The following is an 18,390-nucleotide window of genomic DNA, read 5'->3' on the forward strand; positions in this document are numbered from 1 at the left end:
TGCAACAGTAGTGATGCTGGCAATTTAGATATGCCAAAGAGAAGCCATAAAGTGCTTCCTCTAAGTGAAAAGGTGAGCACAGTACAATAAGATATTTTGAAAGCAAGTCCTAACCTGTTTGGCTCAGTGGATAGAGCGTCAGCCTGCGGACTGAAGGGTCCCAGGTTCGATTCCAGTCAAGGGCATGTACCTTGGTTGCGGGCACATCCCCAGTAGGAGTGTGCAGGAGGCAGCTGATGGATGTTTCTCTCTCATCGATGTTTCTAACTCTCTATCCCTCTCCCTTCCTCTCTGTAAAAAATCAATAAAATATATTTTTAAAAAAAGATATTTTGAAAGAGAAAGATAGAGACCACACTCACATACCTTTTATCACAGTACATTTTTATAATTGTTCTATTTTATTAGTAGTTATTATTGTTAATCTGTTACTGTGCCTCATTTATAAGTTAAACTATATCATAGTTTAATATATCATAGGTACGTATAGAAAAAATATGTATATATAGGGTTTAGTATCTATGGTTTCAGTAATCCACTAGACATTAGAGTTAACATACCACCTTATTATGGTATTGAAGTATTTTGAATTTGACTATATACTTATTTTTATCAGTGTGTCTTTGATTTTCGTATGTACTTAGTATCCTTTCATTTCAGCTTGAAAAACTCCTTTTAGTATTTCATGTAAGGTAGGTCTAGTAGTAGTGAATTCGCTCAGCTTTTGTTTGTCTGGGAAAGTCTTTATCTCTCCTTTATTTCTGAAGGACAACTTTGTGAGGTAAGGTATACTTGGCTGGCATTTTTTTTCTTTCAGCACTTTTAATATATCATCCCACTCTCTTCTGGTATGTAAGGTTTCTACTGAGAAATCCATTGATGATCTTATGGGATTGCCTTGTAAATTATAAGCTCTTTTTAAAAAATATATATTTTTATTGCTTTAAGAGAGAGAAAGGGAGAGGAAGAGAGAGACAGAAACATCAATGATGATAGAGAATCATCAATCAGCCACCTCCTGCACATCCCCCACTGGGAATCAAGCCCTAAATCTGGGCTTATCACCTGATGGGGAATCGAACAGTAACCTCCTGGTTCATGGGTCAATGCTCAGCCACTGAGTCACACTGGTTGGGCACTATCTCTCTCTCTCTCTCTTTTTTATTTCATTGTGCTTTTAAGATTCTCTCTTTGTTTTTTATTTTGACAGTTTTATTATAATGTGACTTGGAGAGGACTTCTTTATGTTGGTTTACTTGGTGACCTATAAACTTTATGAACTTGGATATACAAATCTTTTATCAGATTTCAGAAGTGCTCAGCCATTCTTTCTTTAAATAAGCTTTCTGTCCTCTTTTTCTCTGCTCCTTTTGGAATTCAAATGATTCACAAATTGGTTCTTTTAATGGTATTTTATAGATCTTACTAGAGGCCCGGTGCACGAAATTCATGCACAAGGGGGGGGGTGTCCCTCAGCCCAGCCTGCACCCTCTCCAATCTGGGACCCCTCAGGGATCGGGCCTAAATGGGCAGTTGGACATCCCTCTCACAATCCAGGACTGCTGGCTCCCAAATGCTCACCTGCCTGCCTTCCTGATTGCCCCTAACTGCTTCTGCCTGCCAGCCTGATCACCCCCTAACCACTCCCCTGCCAGCCTGATTGATGCCTAACTGCTCCCCTGCCAGCCTGTTTGCCCCTAACTGCCCTCCCCTGCAGGCCTGGTCGCGCCCAAGTGCTCTCCCCTGCAGGCCTGGGTCCCTCTCAACTGCTTTTCCCTACAGGCCTGGTCACCCCCAACTTCCCTCTTCTGCCGGCTTGGTCACCCCTAACTGCCCTCCCCTGCAGGCTTGTTCGCCCCCAACTGCCCTCCCTTGCAGGCCTGGTCCCTCCCAACTGCCCTCCCTTGCTGTCCATCTTATGGTGGCCATCTTCTGTCCACATGGGGCAGCCATCTTGTGTGTTGGAGTGATGGTCAATCTGCATATTACTCTTTTATTAGATAGGATAGAGGTCTGGTGCATGGGTGGGGGCCAGCTGGTTTGCCCTGAAGGGTGTCCTGGATCAGGGTGGGGGTTCCCTTGGGGCATGGGGTGGCCTGGGCGAGGGGCCTGTGGTGGTTTGCAGGCCAGCCACGCCCCCTGGCGACCCAAGCGGAGGCCCTGGTATCTGGGGTTTATTTATCTTCTACAATTGAAACTTTGTAGCCTGGAGCAGAGCCAAGCCTTCTGCTTGCTCCGTGAGGGCAGCCATTTCTGTTGGGATTTATGAATCTTCTATAATTGAAACTTTGTAGCCTTAAGTGGAGGCCTGGGCTGGCCAGGGTGTGCGGAAAGCTTGGCTTCCTCCATCACCGCGGGCAACCCTAGCCTCCTGCTCTTTCCAGCTCCATGGCTGCCACCATTTCTGTTTGGGTTTATGTATCTTCTATCATTGAAACTTTGTAGCCTTGAGTGGAGGCCTAGGCCGGCAAGGGCAGGCGGAAAGCTTGGCTTCCTCCATTGCCGGGGAAACCCAAGCCTCCCTCCTGCTCTCTGTGGCCGTAGCCATCTTGGTTGGGTTTATTTGCATATTTGCTCCTGATTGGCTTGTGGGCATGGCTTGTGGGTATATCGGAGTGTTGGTTAATTTGCATATTACTCTTTTATTAGATAGGATTGTCTTTTTTAATGTTTCCCTTTGCTCTCCTGACTAGATAATTCTAAGCTCCTGTGTCCAATCTAAGCAGTTCTTTCCTCTGCTTGATCAAGTCTACTGTTGTTGCTCTCAGTTGCATTTTGTCATTTCATTCATTGACCTCTTCAGCTCCAGAATTTCTGTTTGGTTCTTCTGTATGATATATACTATTAAACTTCTTCTTTTGTTCCTGTATTGTCTCCCTGATTTTGTGAAATTATATTACTGTATTTTCTTGTAGGTAATTATGGTTTCTTTAAAGAGTTATTTTGAATTCTTTATTGGGTAAGTCGTAGATCTCCATATCTTTGGTTACTAGAACATTATTGTGATCCTTTGATGGTATCATGTTTTCTTAATGTTTCACATTCATTGGAGTTTCGTGTGGCTGTCTCTGCCTTTGAAGTAGCAGTCACTTCCTCTAGTCTTTACTAACTGCCTTCAGGGCAAAAATACCTTCCATGAGCCCTGCTAGATTCTGAGGCTTTCTGACTTTCTATGGACACACTCTTGCTCCCTCTTGTGGCAGAATTCTTAAGCTTGTATGCCCTCTCTCTATTCTACAATGCACCAGGCTGAGTGCTGACAGCCTCTCTTTTTGTTTTCCCAAATGTGATGTTACAGCACAAGTGTGTGGTCTCTCTCTGTCCTGCAGAGGTGGGCATGCTTTCTATGTACGTTCACTAGCCATCTTCTAAAGCTCCTGTTGTGTGAGTGAATCTTCACTCAGGTTGTGTCACTTTCGGCAGCACATTGCAAGCTGCTGGCCACAGAGTGGGTGTATGTAAGTGAAGCACACGAGGTGCTAGAGTTGCCCATGGGCCAGTTGGGGCGATCCACAGGTGGACTTTCCCAGCAGTTCGCTGGCAGGCTGCTTGATGGAGTCCACCAAGCAGTTAGTAGGATTTCTGTCTGTTTAATGCCCCCTAAAAGTCTTACATGCCTCATTCCCAGTCACTTCCAACTCCCCACTCGTGGAGATTTCCTCTAAGTACTCTGGATGGAGCAAGAAAACAATGAGCCTCATTGTCACCATCCATATAGCTGAGGAAGTTGGGTGTTCATTTACCTGCTCTCCTTTTCCTCCACAGGAGAAATAATGGGACAAGGACAACCTCTCTTGGTCCTAACCTGTGCTGCATTGGAGGAGAAGTGACCCAGGTAAAGTCAAACTATTCCTCTTGCCCATTCCAATGTGTTCAAACTCATAGTTTGGTTTGGTTTGTTTGTTTGTTTGTTTGTTTGTTTGCTTCAATGGAATACTAGGTCCTCTCCTCTGGAAACCAGGACTTCAGCAAAGGGTCTCTTATCCATGAGTGATTGTCTAAGTAAATGTTATACAGGAACTCCGAAACTGAGTGAGATCAAGTACAGTTAGAGCTGGTTCATGGGTCACTGCAGTGTCCACAACCAGGACTAAGGTCTGTCTGCCTATTACCTGATACACAAACAGGCAAGACTTTTCCTGGGTCACTTAGTGCGTGGTGCTGGATCACAATGTTTCCACAAAAGCATTTTAAAAAAATATTGTTTTATTGATTTGAGAGAGAGGAAGGGAGAGGGATAGAAAGATAGAAACATCAATGAGAGAGAGAGACACACACATAGATTGGCTGCCTCCTGCATTCCCTTCACCAGGTATGTGCTCTGACTGGGAATCAAACCAGGACCTCTTGTTTCATGCGTTGACCTGCAATCACTGAGCCACACCGGCCAGGTGGCATTTCTATTTGTGGATGGATGCCAAAATATTTGCTGTTGTGTTTGAAAGGGGGGAGGGGCAAGAGGGACATCACCTTGGTTTAAAATATATTTTAACATCTGATAAAGAAAGGTATTGCTTTTTATTTTAGAATTTTGCTGGCTGTTCTCTCTTATCTGTGATGAATTAGGATTGGGATAGGTGAAGATGAAAGATAAACATTGGGTTATAGGATAGCTATGGTATTCAAAAGGTGTGGGAACAATGGTAATTATGAGAATTATGTTGATACTGGCTGTTGTTAACTTTTAGAAGCCTTGAAAAAGAAAAAGACAAGCTCAGGTTATCCAACTATTAATCTATATTTTTGTGACCCAATAGTATTGTTTAAGGTGATCCTTTTCTCCTGTAGGCTATATGAAAATTAGACTCAAGATCTTTTTGTAAGAGTGTCGGTGATATAAAGATGGAATGCCCAGCCTTTCCAGGATTTCAATGTCAAAGATGGCCTTAACAGGCAAAGGGTGGAATCCTAAGACCTATAGGGAAGCCTGAGTCTAATCACCAGAATACTCAGAACAGCAGAACAGCCCTGCCCCTCGTGAGAAGAGAGTAGTATCTCCTTAGCTAAAAATCTTTCAAGAACCTCACTTGAGACATGTGCCTTAAAAATAATGCTTATCATCTTCAAGATCTACCTTCTCCACTCCTCACTGAATTGAACAGGGAGATGTAGTTCCAGCTTGATCATGTTATTCATGGACTACAGATTTGCAAATCTATCTACTCACTAAAATTTATGTGTAACCCCCAAATTAATACGCACAGCACCTTCGTGGTCATTTGTGGTCATATGCATTGCAAAAAATTTGAGCTGCTTGTGGCAGATACTCAGATGAAGTTGAACAAGGCCACACTCTACCTTGTTTCAGCTCTTCCACTTTAAACAAATGTCCTTTTTCCAGTCTATATAATGCCATGTTTTTTCACATTTTCTGCTTTTTTGTTGGTGATTTTGCTATTTAAAATAGCCTCCAAAGATAGTTCTGAAATGCTGTCTAATGTTTCTAAGTGGAAGAAAAATGTGATGTGCCTTATGGAGAAAATAAGTGTGTTAGATTAGCTTCATTCAGTCATGAGTTATACAACATTAATGAATCAACCATATATATATATGGTGTTATTAATAGCAACACATATAAAACAAGGTTATGTATTGGTCAGTTAAGGAAAATGTTGTGAACCAAGGCAACCAGAAATCTAACCTTGTATTTAACCTAAGAATAATGGCTCATGACTTTAAGAACATAACTATTTATATATATAAAAGCCTAAGTGACCAAACAACTGAATGACTGAATGGCCAGTCGCTATGACGCGTGCTGACCACCAAGTGACAGACGCTCAACGCACAGGATCATGCTCCCTCCTGTCTGGATCGGGCCTGCAGGGATCAGGCCGAAATCAGCTATCCGACATCCCCCAAGGGGTCCCAGATTGCAAGAGGGCGCAGGCAGGCCTAGGGACCCCACCATACACGAATCTGTGTACCGGGCCTCTAGTCTCAAATAACAAGAATTGGCTGTACCATATACACAAAAGGAAGTTTGGGTCCTGGCTAAAAAGTATTTGCAGGAACTAGGGGAACACCTGTGGAAGTACATTGGTAGCAATGGAGGTGGGAAAATATGACTGGATAGAGGCAACTTTCTCCCATGCCTTGTGATTCAACATTCTGGCAATGACTTCTGGGGCCAGTCCTAATATGGTTTGAGATGGCATTTTGAAGCCTAGACATAATGATGCCTACATCAATGAAACTGGAATACTAGAAATGCACTGGAATAGTACTAAAGGAAAGCTCAGCTAGATCCAGGTATGTGAATTTTGATAGATTAGTGTGATACTGGAGAACCCCACCTGACTTTATTTCTTGGAAGAGCCCAGAGCAGGGGTGGGCAAACTTTTTGACTTGAGGGCCACAATGGGTTCTTAAACTGGACCGGAGGGCCAGAACGAAAGCATGGATGGAGTGTTTGTGTGAACTAATATAAATTCAAAGTAAAGGAGCGGAGGGGAGAGCAAGAGAACCCTCCGCTCTTTCGGCTCCGTGGGCCGGATAGAACAGCCGAATGGGCCGGATCTGGCCCGCGGGCCGTAGTTTGCCCATGGCTGGCCCAGAGGATATTTTACTCACTAAGGCAGTGAGGAATCCCCATATTTAGGGAGCCCAATAGCTCAGGGCTGCCAGTAGGAGACATTGTCATGAAACTCTTTTCCTACTTATTATTGGAAGAGTTCTTTTCATGCAGACTTGTAGCATAAACAAAATTTGACCATAACTGGCCATAAACTCCCTCTAAATAAATTGAAAGAGTGAAATAATATAGAGACTGTACTTTGACAACAATGTAATAATACTAGAAATTAATAACAAAATCTAACTAGAAAAAAATGTTATAGTTGTAGGTTTTACATTTATGTATATGATATATTTTGAGCTAATTTTTCTATATAGTGTGACACATGGATCAAAGTTACCTTTAAATATGGATACCTAATTATGGAACCAATTGTTTAATGACTGCCTTTCTACACTGAATATGTAACTTAACCTTTTTGTGCCTTTGTCAAGAATCAATTGAAAGTATATGTATAGTTCTCTTTCTGGATTCTCTCTTCTGTTTCATTGATCTACTTGTCTATCTTTATACCAAAAGCACATTATGTTGATTACTGTATGTGATTGTTAATTTTATGTTTCAACTTTACTGGGCTAAGGGATGCCCAGATATCTGATAAAACATTATTTCTGAATATGTCTATTAGGGTGTTTCTAGAAGAGATTAGCATTTGAAGCAATTGACTGAGTAAAGAATATCCACTCACCCTCACCTATGTGAGTGGGCATCACCCAATCTGTTAAGGTCCGAATAGAGCAAAAAAGTGGAGGAAGGGTGAATTCTCTTTTCTTCAGTTGAGATATCCCTTTTCTCCTGCCCTCAGATGACAGAGACCTGGTTCTCAGGCCTAGGAGTTCTGGGACTTATACCACATTGGCTCCATTGGTTCTCAGGCCTTCAGACTCAGATTAAATTATACCACCAGCTTTCCTAGTTTCTCAAGCTTACAGTTTTGTTTCTCTGGAGAACCCTAACATCCTGCAGTTATTAAATAAATCTTTAAGTCAGGTAAAGTCTCCCAACTTGGTTCTTTTTCAAAGTTGTTTTAGCTATTTCAAGATCTTTGTATTTTCATATGGATTTTAGAATCAGCTTGTCAATTTTATAAAAAAACTTGCTATGAGTTTGCTTGGAATTGCATTGACTCTATAGATAATTTTGGAAGAATTGACATCTTAACAAAAGTGAGTATTCTGATCCATGAACATGGTATGTATCTCCATTTATTTAGTTCTTCTTTAACTTCTTTCAGCAATGCTTTATAGGTCATGCATATCTTTTGTCAGACTTATTCCTAAGTATTTCATCTATTTATGCTATTGTATTTTTAAAATTTCAACTTCCAATTGTTTATTACTAAAATATAAAAATACAAGTGATTATAAATAGTGACCTGGTATCATGAAACCTTGCTAAACTCATTATTCTGTCTACCATATCAGGTAAATATGTCTGGCATATTTAACTCCCCTCCAAAAAATCTATGATTTTATGATAAGTCTACCACATTTTTTAGAGGGGAGGAAAGGTAGTCTATTACAGCTCCACTGAGGAAAATTACCTGTCTTTATTAATTCTGTAAAATAAATGCTTTGTAGTAAATGTTGCCTTGCTGAGAGTTCAACTTCTATTTCAACTTTTTTTGTAACTGGGAAATTTCTGCTTCCCTATTGAGGAGTCTCATGAGATTGCTAATCAGTTGCCTTGCTCTGGGTAAGAAGCAAAAACTTAACCCAAGGCCAATTAAATCCTCTCCTTAGAAACGGAATTGTGGGAAAAGGCACAAGGCTGAAAGCAGTATATGTTTTCTTGTTGTTCCATTGGCTCTTTCCAGAGAAAATATCATGCAACAATCACTATTTTGACTCTTTGGAGCTGCCTAGTTCCTGAGTGTGCCAAACCTAGTTTTTCACGCTCTTTTCCTTTCTACAAGCATCTGTATGCTCTGTCAGTAAATTTCTGTGTTGCTTACAGTATTTAGAGTTCTAGCAGGCAGTTAATAAAATTGATGCCCTCTTCCTTTCGTGGCATCTATGACTGTATTTCCTGGTTCTGTTTCAACTTGTCTGAGGACTCCAGGCTACTTTTAGGACTCCTTTCTTTTGTTCCATAACTGCCCATTGTTAGCTGCCTTTTTTCTTTACATTTTATCTTTGTGAGATTCCACTCAGAGCTATGGCTTTAACTCTCATCTGTGCACTGTATTCACAACTTCTATATTGATCGAACTCTCCATTTGCCTGCTATTCTTCATCCTTATATAGATGTCAAACTACCAACTCAAATCCTGTAAGATCCAAGTCACACATCTCCCATTAATTAAAAACAAACAAGGTTTCTTTCCTTCATTTCTAACCTTTGTTATCCAGTCATGCAGGATGGAGAATTGATTGAGAGCTTTAAGTCTTTCTTATTTTCACTGTATTAAGTATCTATTCTGTCTGTCCTATAGGACAATTCCTTCTGGAAAATTGCACTTCTCTTATCCCATGTCAAGCATGGTACCCTACTTCCACAGGAATGGTCATGTGACCCATACAGAACCAATATGTATAATATATTTATAATATATAAATATTTGGAAAGATAAAACATTGTTCTTTAAGTTGCTAAGCTGTAAGGATGCAAATTTCCCATGTGGAAAGAACATGTTTGGCAGAACACAGTCCATGTATAAACAGAATGGGGGTGGATAGGTGGAGATACATTGCCTTAAACTCTTGGGTCCATCTAAGTCTAACATCATGTTCAATCTAGACTTTCCAGTTCTTTTTTTTTTTTTTTAACATGCATGATTAATTTATTTCATTTCTTTTGAGAGCCACAACTCATATCATATGAAAAATTCATGGAAAATTATTTTCCTATTATTATACATATAACTCGTAGTGTACAGGAATAAAGAAAATTTAACATTTATCAAATATTGAGATAATGAGTATTAAAACTCAAGAAAAAGAAAGACTTAGAATGCTGAAAATGCAAGCTATCAGGTTCCATAAGTCTTTCCAGTTCTTTAACCCAATAAATTCTGCTTATTTTTTCAATTTAGTTTAAATTGAGCTTCTACCACTTGTATTATGCTAAAGAAACTTCATAATTACTAAATCCTATTGATCTTATATTCAAATGTCTCACATGCATCCTTTTTTTCCTCTACTACTGCTACTATCTACTAAGTAACTTCACATCACTCTTCTATCACAACAGCTACCTTACAGGTCTCCTTGCTGCCAATTTATTGTTCACCCAATATATCCACCACACTGATATTAAAGTTGCTTACTAATAAAATGTGGGATGATATTACTCCTTTCTTTAAATATCTTCAATGGTTTTCTATTGCATAGTGAACACAGCCCACATTTTTTAAGTGGCACGTAAGGTTTCTCTAAGTGAGCATGATCTAGTCTGAAACTACCATTCATTTACTTAGTCATTCATTCAACAAATACTTATTGAGCACCCACATTTTTCCAGGCATCACTCTGGATACAGTAGACACAGGAATAACAAAATAGCTTACATTCCAGTGAGAATATTGCAACTCCTACAAAATTCTTCCATAACATCTTGTGGACAAAAAGGTGCCACATACTAAACTTGACAAGCTCAGGGGAGGTCTATATGTTGGCCTGACAAACTCAGAGACCTAAAAGTACAGCAAAGGGTGAAATTAAAACTTTTTAACTGAAAGCAGTTTATGGCGAGTAGTCATGTCAATCTTCCCTGACAAAAGTCAATCTTTACCTTAATTGAGCCTGTCTATTGTCTTTTTGCATCTCATATAATATACCTTTAGAATATCAAGGTAATTTCCTTTTTCCAGACTCCTCAAAGCAAAGGTACTACACCAGAGTGGAGGCCACAAATCCCCTCACTGTTACTGAGTTAATTGCAAACTGTTAACTGGTGGATTTTCTCAATCCGATGAGATTTTGCTTCCTGGCAATTGTCATCAGATTGGCTCAAATAAACTCACAAATTCTCAACAGGTTTGAACGTTTCTTACGTTGACAATCTGAACTGTATGATCTAGGGAGAACTGTCATGCAAGCCTCTGCTCATGCTATTTTTAGTTCTCAATGCTCTTCCCCATCTGTTTAACAGCAAATCAACGCTAAATTCTCTGTGGTTGATGATTTAACAGCACTTCCCCTGATGCTTCCTCAGTGATTTGTATATATTTACACTATACTACAAAGTTAGTTTTATTTTACAGAATTACATACTTACTTACATATCCCTCTTGCCTTACACAAAAACTTGAGGGCAGAGGACAGATTTATTCATCTTTGTATTCTCATCATGCTTTGCATATAGTAGGAACGCATTACATTTATTGGAATCATATTTGTTAAATGATTGTTGTTGAAACATAAATGCAGGAGCATAGAATATTATTGGGGGGGAGGGGTGGAATACAGGGCTACATTTATTTAGTGCTTATTATATAACAAGTTATGCTGGGTACTTTTCATAGATGACTTAATTTAATACATATAACTTCACATTTTGGAAAATCAGGGCAAAATAAAATTATGTAATTTATGTGAAGGTCGCAGATAGTGGCAATACCATAACATAAACCCCGCTATTTCTGACCACAAAGCTCAAACCATTTCAGCTTCACCACACACCACTATGGTTTTTCATTATCAACTAGTGGCTTGGTACACGATTCGTACACAGTGAAAGGAAATTAATTAGAAGAAATATTTTAATATCGCTATTCGCCCTTTCTCTATAACAAAAGTGTTAACCAAATTCACAATCGACAATGACAGATCGAAACACACGTGCGCGATTGGTAACAGTAAGAGTTTTATATGTATCGCACATGCGCGAGTCAACTTAGCCTTTTAATATATAGAATAAACTTGCTTAACTAAACCTGTTCTCTGATTTAGCTAAAGTTTTTCCAGCCCAGTGAAGCACCCTAACTTCTCTTTCAGGTAATTGTCAGCAACACAGCAGTAAATATCAACACAAAGCAGATTATTATTGTAGATCACACAGGGAGAACAATATTTAACTGAAGCAGTGTTTGACTATATTCTGCACAGTGAGAAAACTTGAAGTCATTTTCAAGTTCCACCATTTCTTACTTCTCTTCAGCCAGGTCAAGTTCCTAAGCTTTCTAAATCTCCGTTTTCTGGCTAATGAAAAGAAAATAGGATTCCACCAAGTCTCCTATCTACCTACTCCAGAACTTATGTGAGGATCAAATGAGATGAGGCATAGGAAAATGCTTCACAGACATTTGGTTAAAGTGTGAAATGTTTGCACCTGGCTATAAAGCAAGTCATGTTCCTGGGCTGAAGAAACTGCAAGGAGGCTAGTCATTGTTAGGAAGAGGAAGCTGAGCGTTACTATGTGACATCATTACAGGGCGCCCACAGCTACCATTTCCGGGCTGGGCTGGGCTGTGGGCCACATTTTGCACCATGGAGTCTCGGCAGCTTTGGCTGCGATTTGTTGGGCTGTCGCTCTGGGGTGGTGGCAGGGCCTGTGTCCCACTTGGGGGAAGCCAGTGTTGGTTTGTGGGCACCAGGTCCACAGTGACGTTTCTCTGTGTGCATCATGGCAGTTCCTGAATTGAGCATCTGCCCCCTGGTGGTCAGTGCACATCATAGTAACCAGTTGGACGGTCAGACACTTAGCATGTTAGCCCTTTATATATATAGATAATATGAATATAATTTTAATTTAGTGGGCCAGATTCATCTTGATCAGAGACGGGCTTCAATTATAAAAGCAGAGATTTCATGAAAGCTCTTGCTCATCAGTTTGGTGATTTCGTAAAGGAAGAAATGTTTTGTAAATTTGGGTATTTTTTATTTACAGATACTGTCAAAGAATATACAACACAGGACTGAAATAGCAAAAATTCAGCCATATTTTTAATAAAATAACTAATAAAATCAGAATATCCAAACAGACATACACCTTTTCTCGTAGAGTACATTACATATTAAGAAAGGAAAAAAAGTTGTTGGTTTTATTCGTTGCCCATGTTTTATATTTTTTTATTAATGTTTTCAAGTCCCTATGCAAGAGATAAGCTACAATTCCACTCTGGAACAAGCTCATTTTTGTTGATTTTGAGCAGGTCACTTAACCACTCTCAACTATTTTAGTCTCCTTATCCACAATGGAATACCCAAAAATATGAACACTGAACTTCAGATAATAAATTTGTTACTGAACAAAGGGATTAGAATTATGCTCAACAAAACTTTGTACTGCACTAGAATGATTTGAACAATTTGCAATCATATTTATAATTTATTAACTATAAAATTGCTTCTTCGTTTTAGAAGAATTTTTTGCCCTTTGCCTATTTTTGAATGTGGTATCATTTGGTCTAGGACATATAATACTGGACAATAATGACATATTAGACTATGTAGATTACTAGTTATCATTCAAATAATCATAATCTTATGATGGTTAAATTCTCACTTGCACTTATTTGATGTAAATACAACATAAAAACAAAATAACTTGATCGTATTTTTCAAGAAGGATCAATTGTGGCTTCTCTGTCCTGGTGATTGTATAGGAAAAACAAGTATTGCTGATATACAGAGGGTTTTTGAGAGTGCTTTATTTTAAAAGGTCTTGGAATCAAGTTGATAATGTAAAAACTACAAAAGAAATAAGAATAACAATTTACTAATTTTTTTTCTACATTCTTGCTCCTAAGTAAAGAAGTGAGTCTAGGGAGAAGAAGACCAAGGTTCTTTGTTCCTAAGCCTTGGTTTTCTTATCTGCAAAATGGGGATATAAAATCTACCTGCATGAGGATTGGGATTATATTTGTTTCACACAGTAATGGCATCTATACTAATAAAAGAGTAATATGCTAAGACCAGACGCCTTCCAGGGTCCTTCTGGACAAAGCCACGGTGGCAGGGGCCAGGGCAGAGGCGGTTAGGGGTGATCAGGCAGGCAGGTGAGCAGTTAGGAGCCAGCGGTCCCAGATTGCGGGAGGGATGTCCAACTGCTGGGTCCCGGATTAGGGAGGGTGCAGGCCAGGCTAAGTGACATGCCCTCCCCTGCACAAATTTCATGCACTGGACCTCTAGTATAATATAATGTGCTGCCACTCACCATTTGAATGACCTTGGCCTCACTACTTTACTTCTTTAAACTTTTGTTTTACTCATTTGTAAAATGGGACTAATATGTTTTGCTTATGTAGGGTTACTGTGGAGATCACATTTTAAAAATGGCATGTGAAAATGCTTTTATAAAGTACTAGAAAATATAAGGATATTATTTCCAAAACAACTACCACAGTACAATTTCCCCTGCCACATAATGCTGAATGTTCTTAGATAAAATATTGTATGAAAGGGGACTCAAAGTCTTTCCTTTGTATGACTCTCTTCTTACTGTATCTGCTTTCCTAGGGAAATGAGATATACTTGTCTAGGTTATAGCCAAGTCATTCATGGCAAAGAATATCACTGCCCCAAACTAGCTCAGGTCTCCAATCATTCAAGAACTAGACAGTTAATGACATTTCTGCCTCTTCTAGAATGTAAAAAAAAAAAAAATATATATTGAAAAAGTGTTTTAGATGTTACATAAACAATGAATTCTCAGAGCACTCTTTTCTAATAAAGGAAATGCAACTTGTATATAATTACAATTAAATTATTGTGCATGTTAACTAAAAACTATATAAGAAACTATACTGTTAAAGTATAATTTTACTTGATTAGTGCAAGCTAATATAGGAAACAAATAATAATATAAGGAAAAATGATATTTCCAATTGTTGATCATTTTTTCTTTATTAGCAATTAATTTACTTTTTAAATGAATGATAACGTTAAATTGAGAAAGGGAGACATTTTGTAAAGCTGAATTTTTTGCTTATTAATTTTCTGGGATGTAGTTATGATGTATCTAACTCTGTAGTCACTGTCAACTGTCTCCTTTGCAAATTAATGATTTACTAAACAGATGGCCTTCTTATTAGAGGTCTAGAATTCAAAATTATGTTAAGTAAAGGGACAAATTATGCATTGCTCACTCTTTTATTATTAACTCTGGTTTCTATAAAGGCATACATTTTAAAACTCACCCCAATGAGGGCAGTATGAGAATTACAGGAGTCCAGAAAGATACTCTCCAGAATCAAGTATATCAAAAAGTTGTCTTTTGGGTATATGCATGGCCTAATGCATGTAGGGAAAAATGTCACATCCACAACGCAAAACTAAATGTGATCCAAAGGATGTGATACTGTTGCAACATTGTTGCATGCTAACAAAAACCTTACAACATCCTGTCTAAATCCTTTGTTCTATTATTTTTATGTTTACTTGGGTTTAATGGAAACCTAGAAAAGATGTAATGAATTTCCCCAAGTAGTAAAGTCATTGTGCATGTATCTTTTCAAGTCAGCGGGATTTCCAATGGAGAGAAAGAAATTTACCACAGCATCAATAGATTCCTGATCAATATAATGAATAAAAGGTCAGACTTTGGAGCCCAACTACCTAGGTTCAAATCCTGCTCCCACCAAATAGCTATGTAACCTAGGCTAAGTCGCTCAACTTCTCTGTGCCTCAGTTTGCTCACAAGGAAAATAATGATAGTAAAGCAACGCATCTTATAGGGCTCTTGAGGATACAGTGAGTTACCGTTTGTATATTACTTAAAATACAGTATATGTGATCTGTCAAATTGACTTAACAGACCCGGTAATAAGAAATAGCAGGAAGAGCTTACCAGTACTGACAAACTTCTACAGTTACCACTGGTTTTTGTCAGTAATGAAAAGTATTTTTTTTTAAATTCTGAGAAATTTTCCCGGCTTACTTTCAAATCAACAGGTATCCTTTAAACACCGACTGCCTTGGGAACACAAAATAATGTATGTGGTCTCTGCCCCTCGGGAAGGCAGTCTTTCTATACTAAGTATGGAATAAATGCTCACAGGGCCAAGTTCAAAGAAACATGCAACAAAAAAGTACTATAGTGCCACATAAATCGCCCGTTAAGTAAAGCTATTCGCAAATTTAAGTGCTCTAAGATGTATATTAATAAAAACGCAGCTACACTTGGAAATGCGTTTATTTTGACATCTACACAGAAAGTTGCTACAGACAGCGCCGCACATCAAGAGGCATTCTGCAGAAACTGTAATGTTTTCCTCGATCTCCGCCTGGGGTGTCTGACCAAACCTGTGAGAGCGATCCGCGAAACCGGCGAGTGAAAACGGCACTGGAAACACCAAAGGGCTTGTGCTGGTGCCCAAGATCTCGGAGTCTGCGAGGCAAGAGCGCCAAACCACGATCGTGGTTCGGAGCCAGGCTGTTCCCGCGGCTGAAGCCGATCAGTCCTAAGAGGCGAGGACCAGGGATGTCCCCTCGCGAGCACCTCCTACCCGACGGTGCGTTTCTCTCCGGCAGGGTCTGCGGGTAGAAGGCGGCCTTAGAGTGAGAGGTCTCGGCGACGCGGGACACAGAGCCCCTGCGCGGCTTCCCAGGCCCCGCTCCAGGGCACGGGAGACGCCAGGCTCACCGGACACCAGGCTCACCGGACACCAGCCCGGACGACGACATCCGGCTTCGGCCGGCCGCAAGCCAGCCAGTCCCGGCCACCCGGGTGCACAGCCGACGGATCGACCCCCCTCGGCCGGGCACCCGCGTCCCGGGCCGGTGCGTCACATCCGGGGCGCGCGCCCGTCCGCGGAAAGGAGAGGGGCCGGGACCGCCGGGGCGCGCGGCTGCCCGGAGGCGCGCAGGGAGGGCGGGGCGGGGAAGGGGGAGTGTCTGCTCGTGGCAGCCGGGCCGCCGCTGCCGCTGCCGCCGCCGCCGCCGCTCCCGCTCGCCGGGGCAGAGGAGTTCGCTGGGTCCCCGCGCTCAGAACCGGCCCCGTCTTCCCGCCGGTACTCAGGGCATCAGCGCCGGGAGCGCTCGCCGCTCTGACCCGTGCAGAAGTGGGAGTCGCCTCTGCCTGTGGAACGGCGGGGCGGCCCCAGCCCCCATTCCCCTCCCTGACCCCTTCTTCCCCTCGCCCCAGGCATGGGGAACGCGGCGACCGCCAAGAAAGGCAGCGAGGTGGAGAGCGGTGAGTCCGGGGCCGGGTCTGGGGACGCTCTGGGCGGCTGGGAGGGCATCGGGCGCTCCTCCGGGTCGGTGCCCCGAGGCCGCGGGCATGGTCCAGGCCTTGCAGCAGCGATCGGGAGCTGCTTGAGGGGACCCTGGGGACCAGCTGTCTTCCTCCTCCTCCCTCCCCCCGGTCCGGCGTGAGGGCTGAGCGCGTTGGGCCGGATGGAGGGAGGAGGGAGAGGAGAGGTCCCCGCGATTCCCCCTTCTCACCAGAGCGAGGGGAGTCACACATTCTGAAACACTTCCCCAAATATGGTTCGGACAAAGAAGGCCCTTGTATCATCCCAACCTTCGCTTTTCTCCCCACACTCCCTTCTTTGGGAGCCACAGGTAGTGCTGTGGGCGGAATTGGCTCTTTTCCCTCCATCACCGTTGCAACCAAACCTTTCCACAAGGTGAGGGGCTGCTAGTCTTGCTCTCCGCAGGTGACGTTAATCCTGAGTGGGAAACTACGTTGTAGAGATCCTCCCTCTTCAGATTAGGAATGGAAAACATGATAATACTAAACAGCAACTTTATCCACTAGGCAAAAAAAAAGCAATGCAGGCTTGCGTTTTCTTAGGACATTCAGGAATCTGCTACTGCCATGTAAAACTTAAAGGTCACTCGGAGTTGAAGAGCTTCCAGAATATGGTGGATTTTTTCTGAGCACTCGAAGTGCAGGCAGGCCACACTTCACACCAAGCAGGAAAAAATTATGAAAGTGTAATATCTGTATGGCTATAAGGATATATAGTGAAGGCGAAAACAATGATTCTTCTCCCACCTTCTAAGTTCTTCTAACTGGGCTAATAAGTTAACATGAGGCAGATCAACAGGAGAAAATCTCCAGAATTCATACTGATATACATTTGGAGGTAGCACAAGATAGGAAACCTGAAGACACATTGGGCAGTTGAGGTTTATACAGCCCTTTGGACAAAGGAGAAGAGGTCAGGAGTCTGGGATTCCAAAGAAAAAGTAGACAATTTACAGGTAGATGAAAAGAGCAAACACGTGCTAAACAAATTCTTGTTGGGCCACCCAGGAACAGTGGGTCACAGAGAGAAGTCTAACAAACAGGCTTTGCTACATTTCTCTTTGACACTTTTAGTTTATACTATGATGCTAAGGTGATGCTCTTTTTCCATTTAGCACATTTTTCTATCTGAATTCCTGTAGGCAGGTAAAGGGAGAGGGTCAGATGTTCTTTCTGAGTCTTTTGTTTCTTAAAAACCAGCTAAAAACGTATATCCCAAAAGGCACATTTTGGGGTGGCAAAACTTTGGTCCCCCTCAATATATACTGCCATAGCAGGATTGTTGTGTAAAAAATATTTATTTGCCTTTGTCAGATTCATCTCAGATTTTATAGTTCAGAATGACCGAATAACAAAAGGTATTAGTCAAATCACCTTGAGTAAATTACATCTCAGCATTTGAGGGAATGCCTGATGATTTATTCCAGTTGTGTAAACAGTATCTTTTAATGTTTCTATGTTTGTAACATATTTTAGGCTAATTTTGTAATTGAGCATGAAGGACAAAGTTGTTGTTTTTCTTTTTTCCCTGTATCAGTAAAGCAAAATTGATTTGGAAAGATTTAGTTGTTCATTTTGTTTAATATGAATATTGATATTGGATTATATGGTGTATGTTTCACCAATAAGGTTTTGTGTTAATTTTCAGGAGCTCTAGAAAGTTGGATGTACTATCATAC

At 41.0% G+C, this 18,390-nt stretch overlaps 1 protein-coding gene across 2 annotated transcripts in view; it reads left to right on the forward strand.

Moving 5' to 3' along the window:
- The first annotated feature begins 16,303 nt into the window (after nt 1–16,303).
- PRKACB (protein kinase cAMP-activated catalytic subunit beta) overlaps nt 16,304–18,390 on the forward strand; it is a 125,493-nt gene continuing 123,406 nt past the window's right edge. Inside the window, exon 1 of one of the 2 annotated variants that reach the window (XM_080656905.1) lies at nt 16,304–16,651. In XM_080656905.1, coding sequence (XP_080513031.1) covers nt 16,606–16,651 — 46 coding nt within the window. In that variant the 5' untranslated portion in view covers nt 16,304–16,605. The remainder of the gene's footprint in view (nt 16,652–18,390) is intronic. The other variant, XM_080656902.1, reaches the window with a different exon arrangement.

Source organism: Plecotus auritus, assembly GCF_963455305.1.
Source record: "Plecotus auritus genome assembly, chromosome: 2".
NCBI classification, from domain to species: domain Eukaryota; kingdom Metazoa; phylum Chordata; class Mammalia; order Chiroptera; family Vespertilionidae; genus Plecotus; species Plecotus auritus.